General features: G+C 41.0%; 2 protein-coding genes across 2 annotated transcripts; both read left to right on the forward strand.

Annotated features, from left to right (window-relative positions):
* Positions 1-670: 670 nt before the first annotated feature.
* Positions 671-3,169, forward strand: LOC130232584 (apolipoprotein L4-like). The gene is made up of 2 exons (XM_056462563.1): positions 671-676; positions 2,138-3,169. Exons 1-2 carry the CDS (start codon positions 671-673, stop codon positions 3,167-3,169), a joined length of 1,038 nt encoding a protein of 345 aa, XP_056318538.1.
* An 18,404-nt stretch (positions 3,170-21,573) lies between these two features.
* Positions 21,574-24,954, forward strand: LOC130232585 (uncharacterized). Its single transcript, XM_056462564.1, has 2 exons — positions 21,574-21,616; positions 23,309-24,954. Exons 1-2 carry the CDS (start codon positions 21,574-21,576, stop codon positions 24,952-24,954), a joined length of 1,689 nt encoding a protein of 562 aa, XP_056318539.1.
* Positions 24,955-26,251: the final 1,297 nt, after the last annotated feature.

The raw sequence follows: 26,251 nt of genomic DNA on the forward strand, positions 1-26,251 counted from the left end.
CCAACTTTAACAAACAAATGTATGATGATATGAAAAAGGAATGTGAGTGTATCATGAAAGAATGTGAGAATAAAGTTGAGACAGAAGATGAACTGATCTTAGAACTGATGAAGATTCAATCAGAAAAGTCCAAACTGCTGCAAGAAGTTTATGAGAGCATCATGAGTCTGTCTAAGATGGCATTAAAGTCAGACAATGTTTTCACTTATAAACATGTGGATTACTTCATCCGTAAACTACAGACCGAGGGAAAAGATGACTGGATAAAGGACCTTGAGCATGCAAAGGATCTCATCAAAGAGCAGAAGAACAAGATGGGTTGTATGTCTGTGATTTTTGGTGGAAAAGAGAGAGTTAATAAGGAGAAATGATCCTCAATATGTGTGATATAATAAACTCCTTTACTGACAATTTAATAACATATGAGGTGTAGCATCCCCAGCTGAACAGATGCACTTTACTCACATGAACTGATTTTTATGAAGGATTCAATCTTCAGAATAAATCATAGTAAGAGCTGAATAAAAGAACAGGCCGATAAACTGATAAATACACAATTACAGTCTCATAAATTGCGTATGGGCAATATATATTTAATAATCTATAACTAACTTTAATAATCTAACTTCTAAAAAGTCTTAATAATATTAATTAAACACTAACAATCACAATGAAGGTATTTAATGAAGGTAAAGCATTTATGATTTCCAAAAAAAAAAAAAAAAAAAAAAAAAAAAAAAAAAAATCACAACAATGTCCTTTTTTAGTGCAGTAATAACAAAAATGTATATGCTCTTTGTGCAAAACTAAGTTAAATGGACATTACTTCTATTCAAAATCCTTATATACTGTATGTGCTTACAACACATTAACATCAACCAAGAGACCGTCAACAAACCATAAACCATCAAGATAAACTAAATACTAAACTATAAACTTTAAAATTTTACATTAGTTACTTTAATCTCTTCACCAAAAACCTTTCCAATGTTCACACCATAGACTGGTTTACACACACAGCGCTGCTCCAACACAACACCTCCCTCTACTGGACGGAAGCGTCAGAGATTGAACGATTTAAAGGTCAACAAGGGTATATGCCGAAGCATGCTAATAGGACTTTTAATTTGCCAGTAACCTGGGTTAAGGTCAGTTTTCTTCAAAAAATCAGCGTTCTCCACTGGCTGAGTGATATCTGATATAAAGTGGGTCTCAGAATGTACAAGAAGCACTGCATTAAATTACATTTTCCCCGCCATGTCTTTATAATATGAACATATGTTTTACCCCAGTATATTCAATGGAGCTTCTGCGCTAACCTGCCGGTTCTGACAGGCGCGTGCGAGTAAACAGCTTTTTGTGTCGTTTTATGCTTGAGCAACTAAATGAATGGCAAAGTCTGTTTAACTGATTGTATTTTAATTACAACATCGATGCTGTACAATGAACAGTATAAAGAAGTATACCAGAAGACACCACACTGCATTTATGAGGACTGGTTCAGTCTCTTTTTTTTGGGGGGGGGGGTTCATGTATAACATTTTTCTATTTTCTCTTGTTTTACCAGTTGTTTAGATTTTTCTGTTTAATGATATTTAATGTGCAAAATGAAAATCTAATGTGATATTGACAAGTAATAGAAGTTAACTTTTATTGTATCTAAAGTTAACTTTTTAAATGCACTTTTCTGATGCATCACTCTTATTGCTTTGGGGGTTTGTGTAAAACTGTATTTAAGTGTATGGTTTAAGCTTTACTGTACACGAACTGTTTGTTTGATCTGCTCAATGCTTGTGCTGTCATTTTTGGTTTCCTAACACCATCTGAGCATTTAATTGTTAAGTTGTGAAGATGATTTTAAAATGAGCATAGAACTAAAAATAAACTTAAGCATTAGGTTTGGTGTGTCTTTAATTAAAACTATAAAAATATATATATATATATATATATATATATATATATATATATATATATATATATATATATATATATATATATATATATATCTATACCTATATATATATATATATATATATATATATATATATAGCCAGAATAATAAATAATAAATAATAAAGAGTTTAAAAAGCATAACAATATATTGGCTTGAGAGTCTTTGTTTTATTTTCTTCTACAGGAAGATATCAAGAAGCGTTGCTTAAACCATGCCCTCAGTATGACAGGAACTGTTCCCCACATCTCAGAAAGTTACTCAAAGGAATTAAGGGAACTGATCAGCCAAATGCTCAGCTGTGACCCTAAAGAAAGACCTTCTTCTGAGGAGATCCTCAGAAGACCATTCCTGAGAGAGGCAGTAAGGAGATTTAAGAGAATTCCAGAAGGGTTGGAACAAAGCTTAAAGAAGTCCATCAATACTTTTGTTGAGGCCTATAATGAGCACTATAAAGATTTTGAGGTTTTAGTTAAAGAGTGGGGGGAAACAACAGATTCATTAGAAGACATGCATTATAAAGCCACAGCAGGCAGTCTGTCAGGAGCAGTGATTGGGACAGCAGGGGGAGTCACTGCACTGGCTGGTGTAGCTTTGGCACCTGTCACATTTGGAGCATCTCTGTTGGTATCAGCTGTGGGTGCTGGAATTGGAGTTGCAGGCGGTATAACAGGTGCTGCCTCCAACATTACAGACTCAGTAAAGCAAAAATCATATCGCGAGAATCTTGAACAAATTGAGAAGAAGTATAAAAGTTCAAGTGAACCAATCCTCAATACTCTGAATAAACTGAGAGAGGTGCTGGGGAAAGTATATAAATTCTCTATTTTTGAAAGGAACTTACATGCTAACAACACACAACCAGCATGGGAGATAGGTAAAGGTGCAGCAGATTGTGCCACTGGAGCAGTGAGTCTGGCTATGCTGGCAAATGTGGGCAGGATTGCTCTTCAGGCTTCTAAAATAGGACGAGTAGTAGCAGCAGCTTCAGGTGTGTTGAGTGGAATATTAGTTGTTGTTGACGTCGTCTTCATAGTGAAAGATTCCAAAAAGATTCATGAGATGAGAAAGCACTGGAGAAATGATGATCCAGATAAGGTCAAATCCAGTGTGCTCAAGTCAATCGCACAGATGAGGAAAACACACAAAGAGCTCTGCAAAGTCTTGGAGGACATCAGAGGAATTAGACATGAACTAAAAAAATACACCGGTCAGTAGTGACAGAGATGTAGGCAGAGATTTAGAGAGCAAAAGAAAAAATATAGAGTTCACAGAGATCATAAATATATTCAGTGTAATAAGCAAAGGAACAGAAATCAAGCATGATGCATAAGCTTAGGGTTTTGGGATTGTTTTATTGCAATAGGTTTGCTACGATCTACCTTAATGCATTGGTTTTCTAATATAGGCTGTTTATCTCAAATACAGTGAAGAATGTATTGTTAATTGTATCTTTTCTGTAATGTATAATTGGAGTCACAATTTTTGTTTTACTTGAATGTATTGTTATTTACTCCAGTTTTAATCATGACACATTGCTTAAATTCTGTCAAAGATCTGAATCTTAATGAAGTTACAAATAAAGAAACTAAATTATGTATGAAAACTTATGTACTTTGAAATGCAAATAAATAACATGAAGTGATGACGTGGAGTCTGGTGTCTAAGAGATTAAGAATTGATCTCACCTGCACTTGAGCGTCACCTGGTGGCCAATGAACAGCAGTGATGAAACATCCACATTAGACTGATCTCGAAAGTCTGAGAAAAATACAGTCACAGAAATACAATTTATCATCAGATTAATTCACATGAAATACAAGAAAACACACTAATGTATAAAACACAGTAGGTTAACAAAATATTAAATAAAATGTATAAGAGACAAGGCTTATCATTTAACAGATCACACTGCAGTGAAAAGATGCAAAAGCAGAACAGAAGTTGATTCAACTGGGAAAACGATTCACAAAACAAATGGTTTCATAGTTAAATGACTGAATATAGAATGTTATTTGTTATGAAAAAAATCAATCCATAATTAGTAATAAAAAGAACTCAATACATATATGATAAAACTGATGATGCAAAATACAAACAAAATACATTTACTCTCTGTATTATGCTGCCTGACTGCCTGTGGTTTCAACTAGGTCCGCTACTGACGTAATGGGGGCGGGTACTTTCACTTTTCACTGCTACAGCCCTTCACTTCTGCTCGTGTTCAAACCAAACTAAGATTGGCGCAGTGTTTTTATGGCAGGTTTTTATCCTTTATACATGTTGAGTTGATTGACTTGTAAAGAGAATATGTCTTGACATAACCCACACAGACGTGACTTAGTAAAGTGTGAAGTCATGAATCATTTTAATTGTTGCATTAGTCTGAATGTAAATTCCCTCGTCAGGCAGTGCTGGAGCAGTGTGAGAGAGTGGACCACAGCGCATCACACGAACAGTATTAACAAAAGTAAAAGACACAACTGAAGACACTTAAATGCTTGTATTTGTACCAGCTCTGTGATGCTCGCCAACAACTTCAGGCATTGGGTTAAATTAGGCTGTCCAGTCTCTGTGTTCAGTTGGTTACAATCATTGTTGAAACCCAGACAGGCAGTCAGGCAGCGTAATACAGAGAGTGAATCAAAGCGCATCAAATGATCGGTAATTAAAAGGGGGAAAATAAAAATAGAATAAATATCTATACTTTTATATTAGACACACATCTGATGCTTGTATTTGCAGCAGCTCCACGTCCACAACTTTATGCATTGGGTTAAATTAGGCTTTCCAGTCTCCGCATTTACTCCTTTACTTCCACTGTTTCTGTTCAGCTGAGGGAACGGAACCAACCCCGTGAGGTCAGACAGAGTGACATTCCAAGATGACTGCACCCTAGGTCTAAAATCTATAGTAAAACATGCCATTTTCTTCTAAATGCTTACATTAATCAAGTTTGTTTAATATATGTTCATTAAAGTGGAATCCAATGTACAAAATAAGGTAAACTTGACTGAGTGCTTCATTTCCCCTTTAAATGTTTCACTCTTTGTTATACTGTAGCCATTTGCTAAAATCATATAAGTTCATTTTCCTGAAATTTCCTGAAAACTGAAATATCACATGGTCCTAAGTATTCAGAGCCTTTGCTCAGTATTTAGTAGGAGCATCCTTTTGATCTAATACATCCATGATTCTTTTTTGGGAAAGATGTAACAAGTTTTTCACAGCTGGAATTGGGGGTCCTCTGCCATTCCTCCTTGCAGATCCTCTCCAGTTCTGTCAGGTTGGATGGTAAACATTGGTGGACAGCCATTTTTAGGTCTCTCCAGAGATGCTAAACTGGGTTTGAGTCGGGGGCTCTGTCTGGGCCATTCAAGAACAGTCACAGAGTTGTTGTGAAGCCACTCCTTCATTATTTTAGTTTTGTGCGTAATGTCATTGTCTTGTTGTAAGGTAAACCTTCAGCTCAGTCTGAGATCCTGAGCACTCTGGAGAAGGTTTTTGTCCAGGATATCCCTGTACTTGTCTGCATTCATCTTTCCCTCGACTGCAACCAGTCGTCCTGTCCCTGTAGCTAAAAAACATCCCACAGCATGATGTTGCCACCACCATGCTGCATTGTTTGGCCTGTATTGGACAGATGATGAGCGGTGCCTGGTTTTCTCCACACAAATAACTTAGATTTAAGGATTCCGTCGGGTCACTCTGCCTTAAAGACTGGTGGAGGACTGCAGTGATGGTTGACTTTCTACAACCTTCTCCCATGACTGCATCTCTAGAGCTCAGCCACAGTGATCTTTGGGTTCTTCTTTACCTCTCTCACCAAGGCTCTACTCCCCTGATAGCTCAGTTTGGCCGAACGGTCAGCTCTAGGAAGGGCTCTGGTCATCTCAAACGTCTTCCATTAAAGGATTATGGAGGCCACTGTGCTTTTAGAAACCTTCAGTGCAGCATAAATTGTTTTGTAACCTTGGCTAGATCTGTGCCTTGCCACAATTCTGTCTCTGAGCTCTTTAGGCAGTTCCTTTGACCTCATGATTCTCATTTGCTCTGACATGCATTGTGAGCTGTAAGGTCTTATATAGACAGGTGTGTGTCTTTCCTAATCAATTCCGATCAGTATAATCAAACACAGTTCTTCTAAAATGAAGGTGTAGAACCATCTCAAGGATGATCAGAAGAAATGGACAGCACCTGAGTTAAAAAAGTGTTTAAGCAAAGGGTTGAATACTTTGACCATGTAATATTTCAGTTTTTCTTTTTTTATAAATCTACAAAAATGTCAACAGTTCTGTCTTTTTCTGTCAATATGGGGTGCTGTGTGTACATTAACGAGGAAAACAATTACTTAAATGAAGGTACTAAAATTACTAAAATTGATGATTCTGTAAAAGTCAGTTTTAGTTTCAGCCTTACTTACTACTGTGTTACACTAATTGCAAATGAAATTGTTCTGTTGGTGTTTGGTTTGTACCATAAAACAAAGTTTGTCAGAACTTGTTTAGTGTTTCATAAGAGTTATATGATTTCCCTAAAATAACATTAAACAAACCACACCATTAAACAAACCACACCATTGTGTCTCACCCTTATTAGCCTCACATTTGCAAGAAAAAAACTTGTTTCTCCTGTTCAAAGTTAGTTTCTGTTTTGAATAAAGCTGTTAAACAGAATAATGAATTATTCTTCTATGATAATAAATCAAATTTTCTTATCAATTCTCTTTCTCTATACTTTAAAATGAGGTCCATAACAAGTGACAATTATGGGCAAATAAACACAATCTGACAGGCACAACATTTCTACATTTTTACTAAAGACACTGAAATATTAATAATGATGACTAAATGTGAAATCTATGAGAGGACAACATTTAAATGAATTTTGCAAAGGGATTCAATAAGGTTTGTGGTGTTAGGTTTATCTGTTTTGTGCCATCATTCAAGATTCAAAACAAGCCTGTTTTAACCCATTTCTTGTTTAGCAATTTACTTGTGTTAATTTACTTGAAATGCCAGAAAACATGATCCTTACAGATGACAACTGATATGTGATTTGACTATTTTGGCCAATAATCAATCAGTGAACTGAAATATTTGAGAATTAAAACAACTTTTGAAGTAGCTTTGTTACTGGATAAAAGCACATGGATCTTAATTGCCATTAAATGAGAAGATTGCAAGGTGCCACCCATCTGCTGTACTTGTGTAACTTTAAAAATAAATAAAGTGCATTTATTTAATATAACCAATTAAATATAAACAATGAATATTATACACCAATTTCATTTACAGATGCATTTGTGAACAACATCAGTTGAAATTAAAATAATTTATGTTACATACAGTAGTACATTAGTCAACACAAGCATATGTAAGCACACATCTAGCTCACACATGATTTACCTATTCATGTTAAACCTGTTCTGGGGAGGGGTGAAGACAAGAGGAAATAGAAAGAGGAATAAATAAGAATTTCCTTTCATTGCATTGTTCACTAAGGTGCAAACACGCACGGACGAAGATCGAGACTGCAACAAGGTTTGTCAATTTTAATGGGATAATAATATACATTTATAAAGTTTGCAATAGGTTGCAGCTCTGGGGTGTGCAAACTCTGTCCTCGAGGGACTCTAACTCTAAACACACTTTAGCTAAAGGTCTACTAGAATCTTTCAGGCAGGTGTATTCCAGGACTGAGTTTGGACAGTTATGTTGAATCTTCATAATGTATGCCTGAAGAAAACCTTTGTGTGTGCACACTGGTTTTGGTGATGGTATAATTACAATTTGTATAATAAAATAGGCATGACCTAGGCATTACAATATTGAAGTAGTTTATGAGGACATGTCCTGTGTTCTCTTAAATCAAATCAGTTAATTTTTAAATTAAATTAAATATAAATATATTATATGCTTTTGCATGTTTGTATATAAACACAAATGCCTGGCTTTTTTTAAACAATTTCAATAATTTTATCATAAAACATTAAACGTGATATGTGAAGAGCTGAACACAGATCTGTCTGTTAGATTTTTATTTTAAAAAGTAAAGCTTTTACTAAGCCTATGGAAGGTAAAGAAAACAAACATGAAGATGCAGGTTCAACATTTGACAAAGCTTAACATTAAGGCACACACTCTGCTTATGATTTGACATTCACTTATTACAACAGAAATTAATGATTCGTCATGTTTAATTGGCAATTCTAACCAGCCTAATGAGTTACCGTCAAATTATCTTTTTCCCACACTTTAGCCATGTAGTTAAAAAGTTGATATTGAACTTGGACAGTAGTTTAAAAATTGATAAATAGGTAAATTCAGTGATCAAGGGTAGTTTTTTCAGCTTCGCCTTCTTGCCAAAGTCAAGCCATTTCTAAGCCAGCGTTAAATTTTTGTTTTTAAGACTGTAAAGCACTTTGGGCAGCCTCCTAGTTATAATAAGTAATACAGTTTGATTAATTAATTGTTACCCAAAAACTGCATAATCCTCTTATATATTTTACTTATACAAAAAAGGAAGATATTTGGAAGAATGTCAGTAGCCTATACAGATCTCAAAACCTATTTATTTTTTGTGTTCAGTAGAACAAAGATATTTATTTGGGTTTGGAACAACCCGAGGTTCAGCAAACAATTGCAAAACAAGCAAGACCCTGATGACTACAACATTGTCCAGTTTATTGGGATACTAATGTTCATTTATACAGTTTTTAGTGAGCTGAACATGCATATGCCAGTTAGCTAGGATAATTTCCTGGCAAACATTTTTGTCATGTTTTGACAAATTTCTACCATTTTAGCAAGTTATCAGCATATGCATACTGTTTCTGTTCCTTTCTATAATTCTGTCAAAAACTCATTACAAACTATGCAAGAAACTGCATATAATCAATTTAAAATATTAGCTTTTTTAAAACATTGTGGGCAATACATGAATTTCTCGATACGTAAATGTGATGGATAACTAAAATCAGTAAATCGATTTCCATAGATGGACAAAAGTGACAGAAACTCTGACTCCAGTGATGAGAGGACTGTTTCACATTACAGTGTTGATCCTGGTTTTAAAAGTGAGTATGTAAATTGGATTTTTACTTGCACAAGCAGTAGTTAATTGAGACTGTGTCAATGCTGCTGAATCTGAAAGGACCTACTGGAGATTACATATTGATTACAAAACCAGCTTTACTGAGAAATGCACATGACAGTTGCCTTTAATTAATCATGCAGCCCTCAACTAGAATATAATTAAATGCATTAAAATAAAATTACAATAATAATGTTTTTTTTTGTTAAAATCTCAAATGCAGGTGGTGAGAATGGATCTGTGGTGAAGCGGTAAGACTTTTTCCTTGATTTGTGTTGGTTAAAGAATAATCTTCAAGCAAAGTCAAATTAACTTTTCTGTTATGCTTAATAATTTTCTACACAAAATATTAAGGGTAACTAAACATGCATGTTATCTATATAATGTTAATAGTCATATATTTATATTCTCGTTATCATATATACTATAAATTCCTCAGAGATTTTGTTCCATATTGACATGATAGCATAACGCAGTTGCTGCAGATTTGTCGGCTGCACATCCATGATGCCAATCTCCTGTTCCACCACATCCCAAAAGTGCTTTATTGGATTTAGCTCTGGTGACTGTGGAGGCCATTTGAGTACAGTAAACTCATTGTCATGTTCAAGAAACCAGTCTGAGATGATTCACGCTTTATGACATGGTGCATTATCCTGCTGGAAGTAGCCATCAGAAGATGGAGACACTGTGGTCATAAAAAGATGGACATGGTCAGCAACAATACTCAGGTAGGCTGTGGTGTTGACACCATGCTCAATTGGTACTAATGGACCCAAAGTGTGCCAAGAAAATATCCCCCACACCATTACACCACCACCAGCCTGAACCGTCAATACAAGGCAAGATGAATCCAAGCTTTCACGTTGTTGAGTCCAAATTCTGACCCGAATGTGGCAGTAAAAATGGAGACTCATCAGACCAGGCAACGTTTCTCCATTCTTCTATTGTCCAGTTTTGGTGAGCCTGTGTGAATTGTAGCCTCAGTTTCCTGTTCTTAGCTGACAGGAGTGGCACCCGGTGTGGTCTTCTGCTGCTGTAGTCCATCTGCATCAAGGTTGGACGTGTCTGCACCCATGGATGGGGTTGGACTGCTCTTCTGCAGACCTCGGTGGTAACGAGTGATTATTTGAGTTAATCTGAGCTCTGGCATCAACAAGGCATTTGCACCCCAGACTTGCCGCTCACTGGATATTTCCTCTTTGTCGGATCATTCTCTGTAAACCCGAGAGATGGTTGTGCGTGAAAATCCCAGTAGATCAGCAGTTCCCCTTCATAAGGGAACTTCTACGTGTGTCTGTATAAACAGACTTTGGGAGTGCTTTAGACGACCAATTACTTCTGAAGATAAGAAAACAGGCCAATGAAATGCCAATTGAATTGGCGGAGCTTAGCTCCACAGCTGAAACTGATGAGCCAATTAGGGCTATATCAGTCGGCTGCTGGAGCCAGCTCATCAGAATTGTTGCTTCAGACCCGATCTGAGACTGAAGAACCCTTCTGCTGAGCTGACTTCCAACGCTGAAGGAAGCATTCCCTTTACCAGTGCGGGGGAAGACGTTTAAGCCGCGGTCGAGCTGGGTTTCCCGTCCCCTTGGCGTTTCGCTGGTGATCTAAAAGAGCAGTTTCTACAAAGAGCAGAATTCCCTAAGAGAGCACACGGTCGTGTAGCGCGTCTTTTTAACGATGTCGTTTCGACCGTGCATTTCTGGATGCGGTGGTTTTCTCGCCCCGGATAACAGGCACGAGTACTGCATCACATGCTTGGGGGTCCAACATGTTGATGCGGTGCTCGCGAACAGTTTTTGCTCGCATTGCGATGGCTTGACTGTTGCGCAACTGAGGTCACAGCAAGCTCTTTTATTTGGGCAAGTCACCCCTGCTGCTCCCCGCCAAGCGGTTAGCACTCGGGCAGGCCTGAGGGTTACAGTAGGGGCTATTCCGTCGCCTTCGGGCCAGCAGACCCCTCGCTCCTCATCAGTGCGCTCTGTCTCTGCTTCGAGTGCGAGCGCTGGTCCATCCTTCGGGTTGGCCGCGCTTTCATTTGATGACACCGGGGACGTGATGTCCATCGCTGCATCGGAGGGCGGGTTGACATGCTTCGATGAAGATCCAGACCCCCTGCCACCCTCCGGAGTTGTCAGGGTGGTTTCGGATCTGGAATCGGTTATCCGTGTTATCCCGGGCTGTTTCGGCTGTAGGACTGGAGATGGCTTGTCCCCCAGAACGACACCGTTGGGGAGTTCACCCAGGAATTCTCCGCGGTGAAAAGCAGTCCAAGGCGAGGGGCAAAGTCATCTATCAGAGGCCTCGAAAAACTGCTCCTCCCGTTGCCCCTTCCGCTGCGGCTGCTCCTCGCCGAGGGCATCCACCCGCGGCTTCAACATCTGCTCCGCTTCCGCTGCCCGCTCCACCGGCCAATCGGCAACGCCGAGCCTCCCTCGGGACAGCAACGCCCCCGCCCCAGGGCGCCGCTAAGTCTGGTAAACGGACCGCGAAACGTTCCTGGGACGGGCCATTCGGAGAAGAGGGGACCTGCTCTTTCCTCGGTGGGGGGCCGAGGATTATTACATCAGTCCACAACGACTTTAAACTCCTCGCTGCTGGCCCCTGGGCTGGCGGCAACCAAATTTCCAAAAGAGCAGTTTCCTCTCTCTCCGGATGCGCGAGCCCGAGTACTGCCAGTCTGGGACGCTCCGCCTTCCAGCTCGCAGCAGGACCCTTCGCCTCAGGCCCTCAGAGTGCAGCAGAACGGACTCCTTTCTCTCACTCTGGCCTCACCGCGGGATCCAGGAAGGAAGGTAAGAGAAATTCTCTTATTTTCAGCTCTTCCCTGGGACGCATCGCTTCCCGGGATGAGCACTCCCATCCCGAGCTGCCCCTCCGCTGGCACGTCAGTGATCGCTCCGATGGTGCCATTAGCGCGCGCTCTGCCAGCCTGGTTAGCGCTGCCCAGCGCATTGCGGTGGCTCATACGGACGGTCAGACTCGGCTATGCGATTCAGTTCGCTATTCGCCCTCCCAAGTTCACGGGTGTCCTTTTCACAAGGGTTATCCCCGAGAGCGCCTCTGTCTTGCGAGAGGAGATTGCGGTCCTCCTGGCGAAGGATGCAATCGAGCAGGTCCCTCCAGCCGTGATGGAGTCCGGGTTCTACAGCCCGTATTTCATCGTGCCCAAAAAGAGCGGGGGGTTAAGACCAATCCTAGATCTGCGCAGACTGAACTGTCATTTACACTAAATGCCTTTCAGAAACGCTTGCTTCAGAGCGTCCGTCCACAAGATTGGTCTGCAGCCATAGACCTGAAGGACGTGTATTTTCATGTCTCCATATTTTCACGCCACCGCCCCTTTCTCCGGTTTGCGTTCGAAGGACGAGCATGGCAGTACAAAGTCCTCCCCTTCGGGCTCTCTCTGTCTCGGCGGGTTTTCACCAAGCTCGCGGAGGGTGCTCTGCACCACTGCGGCTTGCGGGCATCAGCATTTTCAACTATCTCGACGACTGGCTCATTCTAGCCTCCTCTCAAAGTGTCAAAGTGCTTCGGAACCTTGACCAGTTGGGGTTTCAGGTCAACCGAGAGAAGAGCAAACTTTGCCCTGTGCAGAGGATCTCTTACATCGGGCTGGAGCTGGATTTGATCGCTATGGTTGCGCGCCTCTCCAAGGAGCGCGCCAGGCTAATGCTTTCCTGTGTAAACGAGCTCCACAGGAAGATAGTGGTCTGGGGCATATGGCATTCGCAGCCGCAGTCACGCCGCTCTGTTTGCTTCATATGAGACCCCTTCAGCGTTGGCTTCGCGATCGAGTCCCCAGACGGGCATGGCGTGCGGGTACGCGCCGGGTGCACATCACTCTGCTGTGTCTCCGCACCCTCAGCCTCTGGACGGATCTGGCTTTTCTACGGGCCGGAGTGCCCCTAGGGCTAGTATCCAGGCATGTTGTCGTAAGGACACATGCTTTCAGCATGGGCTGAGGGGCTGTGTGCAACGAGCATGCAGCCGCGGGTTCGTGGTCCGGACCCAGCCTGCATTGGCATATCAACTGCCTGGAGCTGTTGGCAGTGTATCTGGCTCTCCGCTGCTTTTTTCCGGTGCTGGAGCAGAAACACGTGCTGCTCAGGACGGACAGCATGGCGACTGGCTTATATCAATCGTATGGAGGGTATACGCTCTCGCCGCATGTCTCAGCTCGCTCGCTGTCTGCTCCTTTGGAGTCACACGCGACTGAAATCATTGCGTGCCATTCACATTCCGGGCGAGCTCAATCGTGCAGCTGATGCGCTCTCACAGCAGCTAGTGTCCCGAGGAGAGTGGAGACTCCACCTCGATTCGGTCCAGCTGATATGGGCGTGCTTTGGGGAAGCCCAGATTGATCTGTTTGCTTCCACCGAGAATGCACATTGCCAGCTGTTTTATTGCCTGACCGAGGTCCCCCTTGGCACGGATGCACTGGCTCACAGCTGGCCATCGGGCACGCGCAAATATGGGTTTCCCCCAGTGAGCCTAATCGCACAAACTTTGTGCAAACTCAGGGAGTACGAGGAGAAGGTCTTGTTTGTTGCGCCCCTCTGGCCCAACCGGACCTGGGTTTCGGAGCTCACACTCCTCGTGGTGGCCCCTCCTTGGCGCATTCCCCTAAGGAAGGATCTCCTCTCTCAGGGACGGGGCACCATCTGCCACCCACGCCCAGATCTCTGGAACCTCCACGTGTGGTCCATAGACGGAGCGCAGAGGACTTAGGTGACTTACCACCCGCGGTACTTAACACCATCACTCAGGCTAGAGCACCCTCTATGAGGCATGCCTACGCCCTGAAGTGGAGTCTATACTCTGAGTGGTACATTTCTCGCCGAGAAGACCCCCGAACATGCCAGATTAGCATTGTGTTATCCTTCCTTCAGGATAAGCTGGAGCGTAAGCTGTCTAATCAGAATCAGAATCAGAATCAGTTTTATTGCCAAGTGTGCTTCACACACACAAGGAATTTGTTTTGGCTACAGAAGCTTCCAGTGTACATAAAGTGACAAGTGACAACACAAAATAGATATGAAAAAAAAAGATAAACATTAAACAGGTGCGGTTAGTCAAGAAACCTGGATGTTGACTTGTGTGTACAGATTGTTATAAATATACAGGTTATAAGGTGCTGGGTACAAGTGCTAATGTAGAAGGTATTGCATTGTATATTGATATAAGGTGCTGTGTACAAGTGCGTATGATAAAGTATTGCACATATTTATTGCATAGTAGGGGAATTTTTAACTGTTCATAAGGTAGACAGCCTGAGGAAAGAAACTTTTCCTGTGTCTGGCTGTTTTTGTGCTTGATGCTCTGAAGCGCCGATCAGACGGTAACAGTTTGAACAGGTAGTGTGCTGGGTGTGAGGGGTCCAGAGTGATTTTGCGAGCCCTTTTACTCACTCTGGAAGAGTACAGTTCTTGAAGTGTAGGAAGGGTTGTGCCAGTGATTCGTTTAGCAGTCCGGACTATTCGCTGTAGTCTACGGAGGTCGGTTTTGGCAGCTGAGCCGAACCAGACGGTGATTGAAGTGCAGAGGATGGATTGGATGACAGCTGAGTAGAACTGTACGAGCAGCTCCTGTGGCAGGTTAAACTTCCTCAGCTGACGAAGGAAGTACAGTCTCTGCTGGGCTTTCTTCACAATAGAGTTTATATGAGTGTCCCACTTCAGATCCTGAGAGATGGTGGTGCCCAGGAACCTGAATGACTCCACTGCACCCACAGTGCTGTTCATGATGGTGATTGGGGGGAGTGCAGGGGGGTTTCTCCTGAAGTCCACTATCATCGCCACTGTTTTGAGCGTGTTCAGCTCCAGGTTGTTGTATCTACACCATAACGCCAGCCGCTCCACCTCCTGTCTGTATGCAGACTCGTCACCGTTCTGGATGAGGCCGATAACAGTAGTGTCGTCTGCAAACTTAATGAGTTTGATGGAGGGGTCTTTTGCAGTGCAGTCGTTGGTGTACAGGGAGAAGAGCAGTGGAGAAAGAACACATTCCTGGGGGGCACCAGTGCTGATGGTGCGGCTGTCGGATGTGATTTTGCCCATTCTGACTAGCTGCTGTCTATCTGTCAGAAAGCTGGTGATCCATTGACAGACAGAGCTAGGAACAGAGAGCTGGGCCAGTTTGTACTCAAGCAGTGATGGGACGATGGTGTTAAAGGCAGAACTGAAGTCCACAAACAGAATCCATGCGTAGTTCCCTGGTTTGTCCAGATGTTGTAGGGTATAATGCAGTCCCATGTTGACTGCATCATCCACAGACCGGTTTGCTCTATAGGCGAACTGCAGGGGGTCCAGCAGGGGTCCAGTGATGTCCTTCAGATATGCTAGCACCAGTCTTTCGAATGACTTCATGGCCACAGATGTTAAGGCCACAGGTCTGTAGTCATTGAGTCCTGTGATCTTTGGCTTCTTCAGGATTGGGATGATAGTAGAGCGCTTAAAGCAGGATGGAACTTTGCGCTGTTCCAGTGATCTATTGAAGATATGTGAGAAAATGGGAGCCAGCTGGTCAGCGCAGGTTCTCAAACAGGCTGGTGAGACACCATCTGGTCCTGGTGCTTTACTTCTCTTCTGTTTACTAAAGATCTGACGCACATTATCCTCACTGATTTGAAGTGCAGGGGGGGAGAGGAAGATGGCTGGAGGTGTTGATGGCTGTGTAGGGAGATGGTCCGGGCTGTGTTGATGTGGTGTTGATGGCCGTGTAGGGAGATGGTCCGGGCTGTGTTGATGTGGTGTTGATGGCCGTGTAGGGAGATGGTTCGGGCGGGTGAGAGGTGTCTGGTCAGAGGTGTCAAATCTACAGTAGAACCTATTCAGCTCGATTGCAATATGTTTATTGCTGTTGATACTGGGGGATGGTGTCTTGTAATTTGTGAAATCTTTTAAGCCTCTTCACACTGATGCAGGGTCGTTAGCTGAAAACTGGTTTTGCAGCTTTTTGGCATAGCTTTTCTTAGCCACATCAATCTCCTTTGTCAATGTGTTCCTGGCCTGATTGTACAAGATCCTGTCACCACTCCTGTAAGCATCCTCTTTGGCCTGACGAAGCTGTCTGAGTTTTGGTGTGAACCATGGTTTATCATTGTTAAATGACAAGTAGGTCCTGGTAGGGATGCATAACTCCTCACAGAAACTGATGTATGATGTTACAGTCTCTGTGAGTTCGTCCAGATCTGTGGCTGCAGCTTTAAAAAACATTCCAGTCAGTGCATTCAAAACAGGCTTGTAAGACCTGCTCTGTGTCGTTGGTGCATCTCTTGACAGTCCTTAATACTGGCTTAGTAGTTTTAAGTTTTTGCCTGTAAGTTGGTATAAGATGAACCAGGCAGTGATCGGAGAGTCCTAGAGCTGCTCTGGCGACGGAACGCTATGCATCCTTTATTGTGGTGTAGCAATGGTCCAAAATGTTATTGTCTCTGGTGGGGCATGTAATGTGCTGTTTGAATTTAGGCAGCTCATGTGTGAGTTTTGCCTGATTAAAGTCCCCAATTATGATAAAAACAGAGTCCGGGTGTTGTTGTTCTGTCTCTGTGATCAGATCAGCCAGCTGTTGCAGTGCAGTACTCACGTGTGCTTGCAGTGGAATGTAAACACAGACGAGAATGAACGAGGAAAACTCTCTTGGTGAATAAAACGGCTTACAGTTAATGAAAAGCACTTCCACATCAGGACAGCACATCTTCTTTAACACAGTTACATCCGTACACCACCTTCTGTTGATGTAAAAGCATGTCCCACCACCGCGCGTTTTGCCCGTTGACTCCATATCGCGATCTGCTCTGTACAGCTGAAAGTCCGGTAGGGTTAATGCGCTGTCCGGAATGGCTTCGTTTAGCCAGGTTTCCGTGAAACACAGGACAGCAGAGTTGTTAAAGTTCTTGTTTTTGCATGTGAGCAGAAGTAGTTCGTCCATTTTGTTAGGATCTGCGATTTAATCCATCCCGCCCCCCACTCATGCCCTCTTGGGATCTCTCTATATTCCTGGCGGGTCTGCAGAGACATCTGTTTGAGCCACTCGATTCGGTATCTCTTAGATTTCTGTCATTAATGACAGCTCTGCTAATCGCATTGTCATCATTCAAGAGAGTTGGGGATCTGGAGGCATTTTTGGTCAGCGAATCGTGCCTTGAATTTGGGCCGGGTTACTCTCACGTTGTCCTGAGACCCCGACCTGGCTATGTGCCCAAGGTTCCTACCACCCCATTTAGAGATCAGGTGGTGAACCTGCAAGCACTGCCTGTGGAGGAGGCAGGCCCAGCCCACTCACTGCTTTGTACCGTTCGCGCTTTGTGCCTTTACGTGGAACGAACGCAAAATGTAAGATCATGTGAACAGCTCTTTATCTGTTACGGTGGTCGGCAGAAGGGAGGTGCCGTATCAAAACAGAGGTTGGCACACTGGTTAGTTGATGCCATCGCCCTCGCTTATCAATGCCAGGGCAAGCCGCGCCCCCGCTAACGTGAGAGCGCACTCTACTGAGGTGTCGCTTCCTCATGAGCGTTAGCATGCAGCGCCTCTCTCACAGATATCTGCAGTGCTGCCGGTTGGGCGACACCTAACACATTTGCGAGGTTCTATAACCTCCGAGTGGACCAGTTTCCTCCCGGTTATTGGGTAATCCCAATCAATCGGGGGTGAATTAAGCTCGGTGTCACAAACGCTTGCTGCGCCAGGCTCCTTAACCCGGAGATGCGTGCGCTTTTCCTACTCTACTAGTAAGTTCCCCTTCCCAGGCGAACCCTAGAGATTTCCTCCGAGGCCCCCAGCATCGACTCAGTGGAGGAGTTGAGTGCATGGCTCAGTGTGCGGTGGGTATGCCCATTAGGTCTACACGCATATTGAGGATCGGGGCCAGCTATGTGCATCCCCATTTGGTGATGTCATGTGCATTATTACCACGGTGTGTTCCCCCTTATTAGGCGGTCCCGTGTCTTCCCTAACTGCTAACCAGCTTATCATATGTAGCACTCCCCCTCATTAGGGCTAGTCCATATCTCTCCTTACCATCAGGTCTCCCCTTCTAGGGTAGCAGGTGGTCTCCGCTGCGTTCTCCCCCTTCAGGGACTGGCACGTTTTCCCAACGTACTGTCGTATTTCCAAAATCCCTAGTCTATATTAGCTAGGTAAAAGCACACTTACGACCCCCGATTTAAAACTTTTATTCCCATGTAATTGTAATATGTTGGGCCTAGGGGACGTTGGAAGGTTGCGCTCTTGGTGATGTCAGTGCGCTCACACTTTGTCTTGGCAAACTACACATTAGGAGCGCGACTGGCTTAGCTGCTGTGGCGCTTTCCATACAGTTTCTCAAAGTTTGTTTATACAGACACACGTAGAAGTTCCCTTATGAAGGGGAACGTCCTGGTTACGTACGTAACCCACGTTCCCCGAATAGGGAATGGAGACGTGTGTCTCCACTGCCACAGCACCTGAGTCTCCAGCTGGGAGCTGAGCGATCGGCTCTTCAGCAGGCAAATTCTGATGAGCTGGCTCCAGCAGCCGACTGATATAGCCCTAATTGGCTCATCAGTTTCAATTCAATTGGCATTTCATTGGCCCATTTTCTTATCTTCAGAAGTGATTGGTCATCTAAAGTACTCCCAAGTACTCCCTTACAGTAAACCTACATTATGATGGAATGAATAAAACTAGTTCAGTGTATCCACTGTCTGTACTGTTCTACACTTAAGTATAAACCATAATGAAACATGTATCATATATTTTAAATAACAATATTTAATGATAGTAAAGATTGTTTATTGAAACGATGTGCATCTTGTGTGCTGGTGATCTAAAGTTGTGTTCCTGTAGTATTTGTATGATAAAACGATTGTGTAACCAATGATCCTGCAAATGCCAGACTTCCTTAAGGAAATAAATGCAGCATGCAGAGTTTCCAGAGAGGGTTTCCAGATAGAGTTTTACAAGAAGTTTGCAACTTTACTGGGCCCACTTATTGTGGAAGTTTATAACAAGTCCTTTTGTTGCTGGAACTCTTCCCTTAACAATTACAAGGGCCTCAGTCTCACTTTTAGCAAAGGAAGACAAGGATCCTACTCATTGCAAATCAATGCCAATTTCACTTCTGAATGTGAACTTTAAATTTTATTAAAAAATATTGCATTACACTTAGAAAATGTTCTGTCTTCTATAATATCTAATGACCAAACTGGATTTATTCATGGACATAATTCCTTTAACAATTCATGACGTTTATATAATGTACACAAATCCTACCCCAGGTGAACAAGAAGCATGCGATTCGATGCTGAATTTAAAGGTATTATGCAAAATGGTACAGAGAATAAAATTTCCCTCTATGACGATGATGTTTTGCTCTATGTATCAAACCCAATAACTTCAATCCCTAAATTTGTCTCATTATTAAAATAATTTGGCAAATTCCCTGGCTTTAATCTAATCATTAACAAAAGTGAGTTTTTCCCGATCACTCCACCTTCCTACAGAGACTCTTCCTTTATCTCCTTCAAACTTAGGTGTAAAGGTCACCAGATCATTTAATAATTTAAGGTTAATTTGTAAAAAATGTAAAAAAAGACTTTTTGAAGTGGTCCTCTATGCCCCTGTCTTTAGCGGGTCGTATTAACCTAATAAAGATGTCTGTTTTACCATGGTTAATTTATTTATTTTCAAATATACCCATTTTCATTAGAAATAAAAAAAATTACTTAGCTGGACAGTTTGATTTCCTCCTTTGTGTGGTGGAACAAAACCCCATGCATCAGGAAGACTTTTACAAAGAATAAAAAGTCAAAGAGGGTTGGCACTACCAACAAGACAAGTAATATTTAGAGAGTAATATACTGGTTATCTAGTGTGGATGGTTATCTAGTAAACTGATAGCTTGTATTTCAATTTAACTAATTGGTTAAAGCTAATGTAGCTGCTGAGTTAACAAATGTTTTTTGTTTGACCATGTAGAGAATTACAGGTTTTTAATTAAATATTTTTTTGCATTAATTTACATAGCTAAATTATTTTTGGTCTATTTATTATTTATGGCTGTTTGGTCTCTAGGCAAGGCAAGGCAAGTTTATTTATATAGCACATTTTATACACAGAGGCAATTCAAAGTGCTTTACATAAACAGGAATAAAAGAGATAAGTATAAGAAAAATAATAATAAAATAATAAAAATGATTAAAAAAAACTTATAAAAGCAGATCAAATGTGTTAAAACAGGTTTAAAAATAATGAAAAAGAAGAGAAAAACATAATAGTGCGATCTGTTGGACGTAGCACAGTGCTCATTCAGCACAGCTAAACAGATGTGTGTTCAGTCATGTGAATGACAGTTGAATGTGCCTAATGTTGGAGCACATCTGATCATTTCTGGAAGCTGATTCCTGCAGCAGGGGGCGCTGTTAGTAGCTGAAGGCTGATTCACCCTGCTTTGACTGAACTCTTGGAATTTCTAGTTTATATGATCCTAAAGATCTGAGTGATCTGTTAGGTTTGTATTCAGTGAGCATATCTGTAATGTATTGAGGTCCTAGGCCAATTTAGTGATTTATAGAGCAGTAATAATACTTTAAAATCTATTCTGAATGTAACTGGGAGCCAGTGTAAAGACCTGAGGACAGGTGTGATGTGCTCTGATTTCCTGGTTCTGGTCAGAATTCTGGCCGCAGCGTTCTGGATGAGCTGTAACTGTCTGACTGTTTTTTAGTGAAGGCCAGTGAGGAGGCCGTTACAGTAATCCACCCTGCTGCTGATAAAAGCATGAACAAGTTTCTCTAAGTCTTCACTGGAAACAAAGCATCTGATTCCTGCAATGTTTTTGAGATGATAGTATGCTTATTTACTGACTGCTTTGATATGACTATTGAAACTCAGATCTGACCTCAGAGTCACACCAAGATTCTTGACCTTATTTTTTGTTGTTTGACCTTTAGTGCCAAGGCAGTAAGGCTAGGTAGATCTGAGTGTCATCAGCATAGCTGTGGTAGGAGATTTGGTTCGCTCTCATTATTTGGCTCAGGGGAAGCCTTTAAAAGTTGAACAGGAGAAATAAATACATTCTTAAACAATCATGTCTCTGTTATGGATGTAACCCTTGTTCCCTTAAGTAGTTATGGTTAGTAATGACAGATTAAAATAAAAATATATATATATATATATGTAACAGTAGCTGAATCTGTTTAATGTTTGGTGTGATGTTTGCCAAGCAAGTAGCATGAGTGCACAGACACCACTAAAGGCACAATCTTTCAACATACCCAGGGTGTAAATTTACATTTACATTTAGTCATTTAGCAGACGCTTTTATCCAAAGTGACTTACAAATGAGGACAAGGAAGCAATTTACACAACTATAAGAGCAGCAGTGAACAAGCGCTATAGACAAGTTTCAGGTGTGTAAAGTCTAAGAAGCAAAGCATTAGTAAAAAAAAAAAATATATATATATTTTTTTTTTTTGAGGGAGAGAGAGAGAGAGAGACAACATCAAGATCAAATAAATTGCTGACAGTGTCGCAGAAATGGGACAAGATGGGATATGGGAGCATCAAGAAGACGAACCATGTCAATGATACATATATCTACCAGGTTCAGATATAGTAAATCATAGTTATCATGTTTGAGTCGTGGCCCAACCTATCATCACCACAATTATGCGTTGTGACCGAAAAGAAATGCCAAAACAAGAAATGCCTATCAAAACATGACAACTCACCCTCCGATGCCTTGATGGATATCTATTTACTAGAGTCATCAAATGAGAGCATGGCTATTTAGGAGGATGAATCGGTACACACACCTGAAACCTCAACAGTGTGTGTTTAAATAGGAGGTCCACAGGAAGTTACCAGGCAGATAACCTTACTATAATTATATGATTTCCCTGAGTGCTTGCTAAGTTGCCGGAAACAGCCGAGGGCATTTGAACTGACAATGTAAGCACACACACTGTTTCTGGCAGAAACAGCTCTTCAGGTGCATTTATCTCTAAAAGTGAAGTATGATGTGAGCTCTCACAGGTGCCTCTTTACTCTACAACTCTTTATACACTTCAGAGTGACTGGTCATCAGCTCTGCACAAGACGTTTGGCCAGCGGAGAAATTAAAATGGTCGTGCCCAACTGAGCCTGGTTTCTCTCAAGGTTTTTTTTTTCTTCACTTCCGCCATTAGTAAAGTTTTTTTTCCCTCTCCGCTGTCGCCACTGGCTTGCATGTTTCGGGATCTATAGAGCTGCGCATCGTTGGATTTGCTCTTCAGTGTTTGGACTCTCAGTAGTGATTATTAAACCACACTGAACTGAGCTCAACTGAACTGAACTTAAACACTACAAACTGAACTACACTGTTCCTATTTACTATGACATTTTATGTGAAGCTGCTTTGACACAATCTACATTGTATAAGCGCTATACAAATAAAGGGGAATTGAATTATATATCTGTTGTTACATGACATAACTTGAGTGAACAACTGAAAAAGAACTTGTTTATGTTCATCATACCATTAAATAAAAAAATAAGATGAAAATAAGGGCTACACAGTGGCCTAGTAGGTAGTGCTGTCGCATCACAGCAAGAAAGTTGCTGGGTCGCTGGTTCAAGCCTCGGCTGGGTCAGTTGGTGTTTTTGTGTGGAGTTTGCATGTTCTCTCTGCATTCGTGTGGGTTTCCTCCAGGTGCTCCGGTTTCCCACACAGTCCAAAGACAAGTGGTACAGGTGAATTGGGTAGGCTAAATTGTTCATAGTGTGTGTGTGTGTGTGTGTGTGTGTGTGTGTGTGTGTGTGTGCGTGCGTGCGTGCGTGCGTGCGTGCGTGCGTGCGTGCGTGTGTGTGGATGTTTCCCAAAGATGAGTTGTGGCTGGAAGGGCATCCGCTGCATAAAAACGTGCTGGATAAGTTGGTGGTTCATTCCGCTGTGGTGACCCCGAATTAATAAAGGGACTAAGCCGAAAAGAAAATGAATGAATGAAGATGAAAATAGACCTATTGGTTTATATATTTTTTATATTCGGCAGAGAACATGTGAAACTACAAAACAGAGAAGCAGCCAATGCACTGAAAATCTTGCTATTTGATGTTAAACATAATACATGTACTTACTTTAATCGCATCTGAAAGCTCTGATGACATTGTCACTGCGGTGTTTCATATTATTTATATACCCCACTGCAGAATAATAAGTAGCTGAGAGCACATATTTATTAAAAATCAAATCTGTTTTGCAGATCATGCTATGACGCCATACTTATAAATCCAGGTCCTCCAGAACTTTACCAGCTGAACACTGAAAGAAAATACATTGATGGGACTGATAAAAAGGTCAGACAGTGGACATATGGACGAAGAGACAGAAACAAGCTGAATAAAGTCATTCTGATGGTGGGAGAAACCGGCACTGGGAAAACAACACTCATAAACACCATGGTCAACCACTTACTGGGAGTGAAGTTTGAGGATCAAGAGTGGTATGAAATCACAGAAGAAGAACAACAACAGGCAGATCAAACCCAATCCCAGACCTCTGAGATCACAGTGTATGAGGTGTTTGTTGAAGAAAACCCAACATCTCTGACCATCATCGACACTCCAGGTTACGGAGACACTGAAGGATATGAAAAAGACTCTGAGATTTCTGAATATCTGCACAGATTATTTGCAGATGAGGATGGGGTTCATTATATTGATTCAGTGTGTTTTGTGATGAAGGCATCACAGAATCGACTCTCTGAAAAAGAGCTTTACATCTTTCACGCAGTTCTGTCTCTGTTTGGTAGAGATATCGAGAACAACATAGTGTTTCTGCTCACTCATTCAGATGGAGGACCACCAGTACATGCTCTCAATGCCATTAAAAAAGCAGAGATACCGTGCAGAAAAGACAGCGGAGGAAAACCTGTTCACTTCTTATTCAACAACCGACAGAAAGAGAAAAGGGAAGAGGAGTATGAGCATATGTTCAGATCAGCCTGGGAAATGGGGGAGAGAAGCATCAACAAGTTCTTCACACTCCTGGAAGAAAAGAACAGAAAAAGTGTTCAGATGACGTTAGATGTGATGAAGGAGAGATCACGACTTGAGGCCTGTGTCTGTAACCTGAAGCAGCAAATCATTGAGAAGGAGCAAAAGACTGAAGAACTGACTCAGATTAAAGAAGCGGTCAGTCAGAACAGAGACAAGATTGTAAACAATGAAAATTTTCAGTTTACAGTCAATAAAGTCATCAAAGAAAAAGTCCCCATTGTAAATGAAAAAGAGTGTGACAGCCTGGCAACCTGCTGCACCGTCTGTGAGGAAAACTGCCATGAATGGGACTGCTCTTGGGTCTCTGCTGATAATCTCTCATGGTGTCATGTTATGAGTAACAACCACTGCACTGTCTGTTCAGGAAAGTGTCATTACAGCAAACATGTCAAAGAGAACAAAAAGTATGTGACCAAGACAGAGGCTACCATTATGACATTTAATGAGCTTAAAAAGGAATATGGAGACCGAGAACAACAGCCTGAAATCAGCTTTGACAAGAAAATATATGAAAATACCAAAAAGGAATATGAAGGAATCATAAAAGAGACAGAAAATATAACAAAGATAGAAGGTGAACTGACGAGGGATCTGGAGAAAATTAAAATTCAGAAGTCCAACATTCTGCATGAAACTTATATGAGCATCATAAGTCTGTGTAAGATTGCATTAAAAGTAGACAGCGCTTTCACTCTTCAGCATCTGGATTTCCTGATTCCCAGACTGAAGGAGGAAGAGGGAAAAGAGGAATGGGTGAAGAAGCTGGAGGAGCTGAAGAAAGCTGGAGAAGAGAAGAAAAATAAAGGGGCTGTACGTCATCTGATGGATTTTGGCTTACAAAAATGGAATGAGTTTATCAGTCATGCAAGTAGTAAAAATTAAATGCAACAAATATAAAAGGACAAGATGACAAAGCAGATCAGAGGAAAAAAATGATTCATTCACCAAATGGTTTGATAAGTTCCATGATGAAATTGAATATACGAAAAAAATACTTTCTTGTAAGAAAATAAAACCATAATAATTATTACAAGAATTAAATAGAACCATAATTCTTAAAAACTGATTAGTGATTTTAACACATTACTTAATTTTATAAATTGCTATAATTTATTATATAAATTCAATCTGAAATTACAATGTTTTGTGTAAAAAATAAATAAATAAATAATTAAAAATAAATGAATAAAAATAATGAAGTTATTTTATCCTCATGTTTTGGCTCAAAATCTGAAGATGGAGATTCAATGGAGCACAGTGTAGAAAATCATCTCTTAATAATTATAAAATAATCACCATATTAAAGTCGAATGTAAGAATTGGAACATATACATCACAATAAGTGATATTTGAATGTAAAAACTTTATAAGGCCAAATCATTAAAGTCTCAATTATCTTTTTTCTCCACTGTCTAGCTAAGCGTACTCTAGTAGTAACATTCATATTATATAATGTTTTCATGTTACCATTATGGGCTAAATGCTTTTGATATTGAACATGTATGATATTGTTATCATCTGCACTTTTTCCTCGTAGAATATATATTAAATAAATTAGATCGTGGATCATCATGTTCTTCAGGCTCAATCACCTCTTTATTATCAAACACTTTCACATTTCAATCTGCTGTATACAGTATGACACGCTTCAACTATTGTTTGTAAATGTTTTAATTTTGGTGGATTATTGTTTGTTGACACTTTACAATAAGGCTCCATTTGTTAAAATCAGTAAACTAAACTGACAATGACAGCTATTTGTAAAGCATCTATTAATCTTAGCTTATGTTTAATGACTCTGTGAAATCAAAAGCTGTTTAATGGAGCTAATAACATTCAATTAATGTATTATTATATGACACTTAACGAGAAAACAAACAGACATGTACATTATTCCAAATTGTACATTATAATTATTTAGCAATTGTATTTGATTGAAGCTTGTATTTACTCTGGATGTTTATGTACTATTAAACAATACTCAAATATGTAGTTATGCTTGTGATTATACTAGTAATCATTTAATCAGCTTATGCCAATATTGTGATAATACCATATATCATGTTAAAAGTTTCAGCAATTACACTGAAAACTTCATATGTCTACTTTCCATTAAGCTGTTGCTGATTACAGTAATGAGCATTTAATGTGTAATCAGAGTTCATGTATGTGGATGTAG

Source organism: Danio aesculapii, chromosome 7 (genome assembly GCF_903798145.1).
Source record: "Danio aesculapii chromosome 7, fDanAes4.1, whole genome shotgun sequence".
In the NCBI taxonomy this organism is placed as follows: Eukaryota; Metazoa; Chordata; class Actinopteri; order Cypriniformes; family Danionidae; genus Danio; species Danio aesculapii.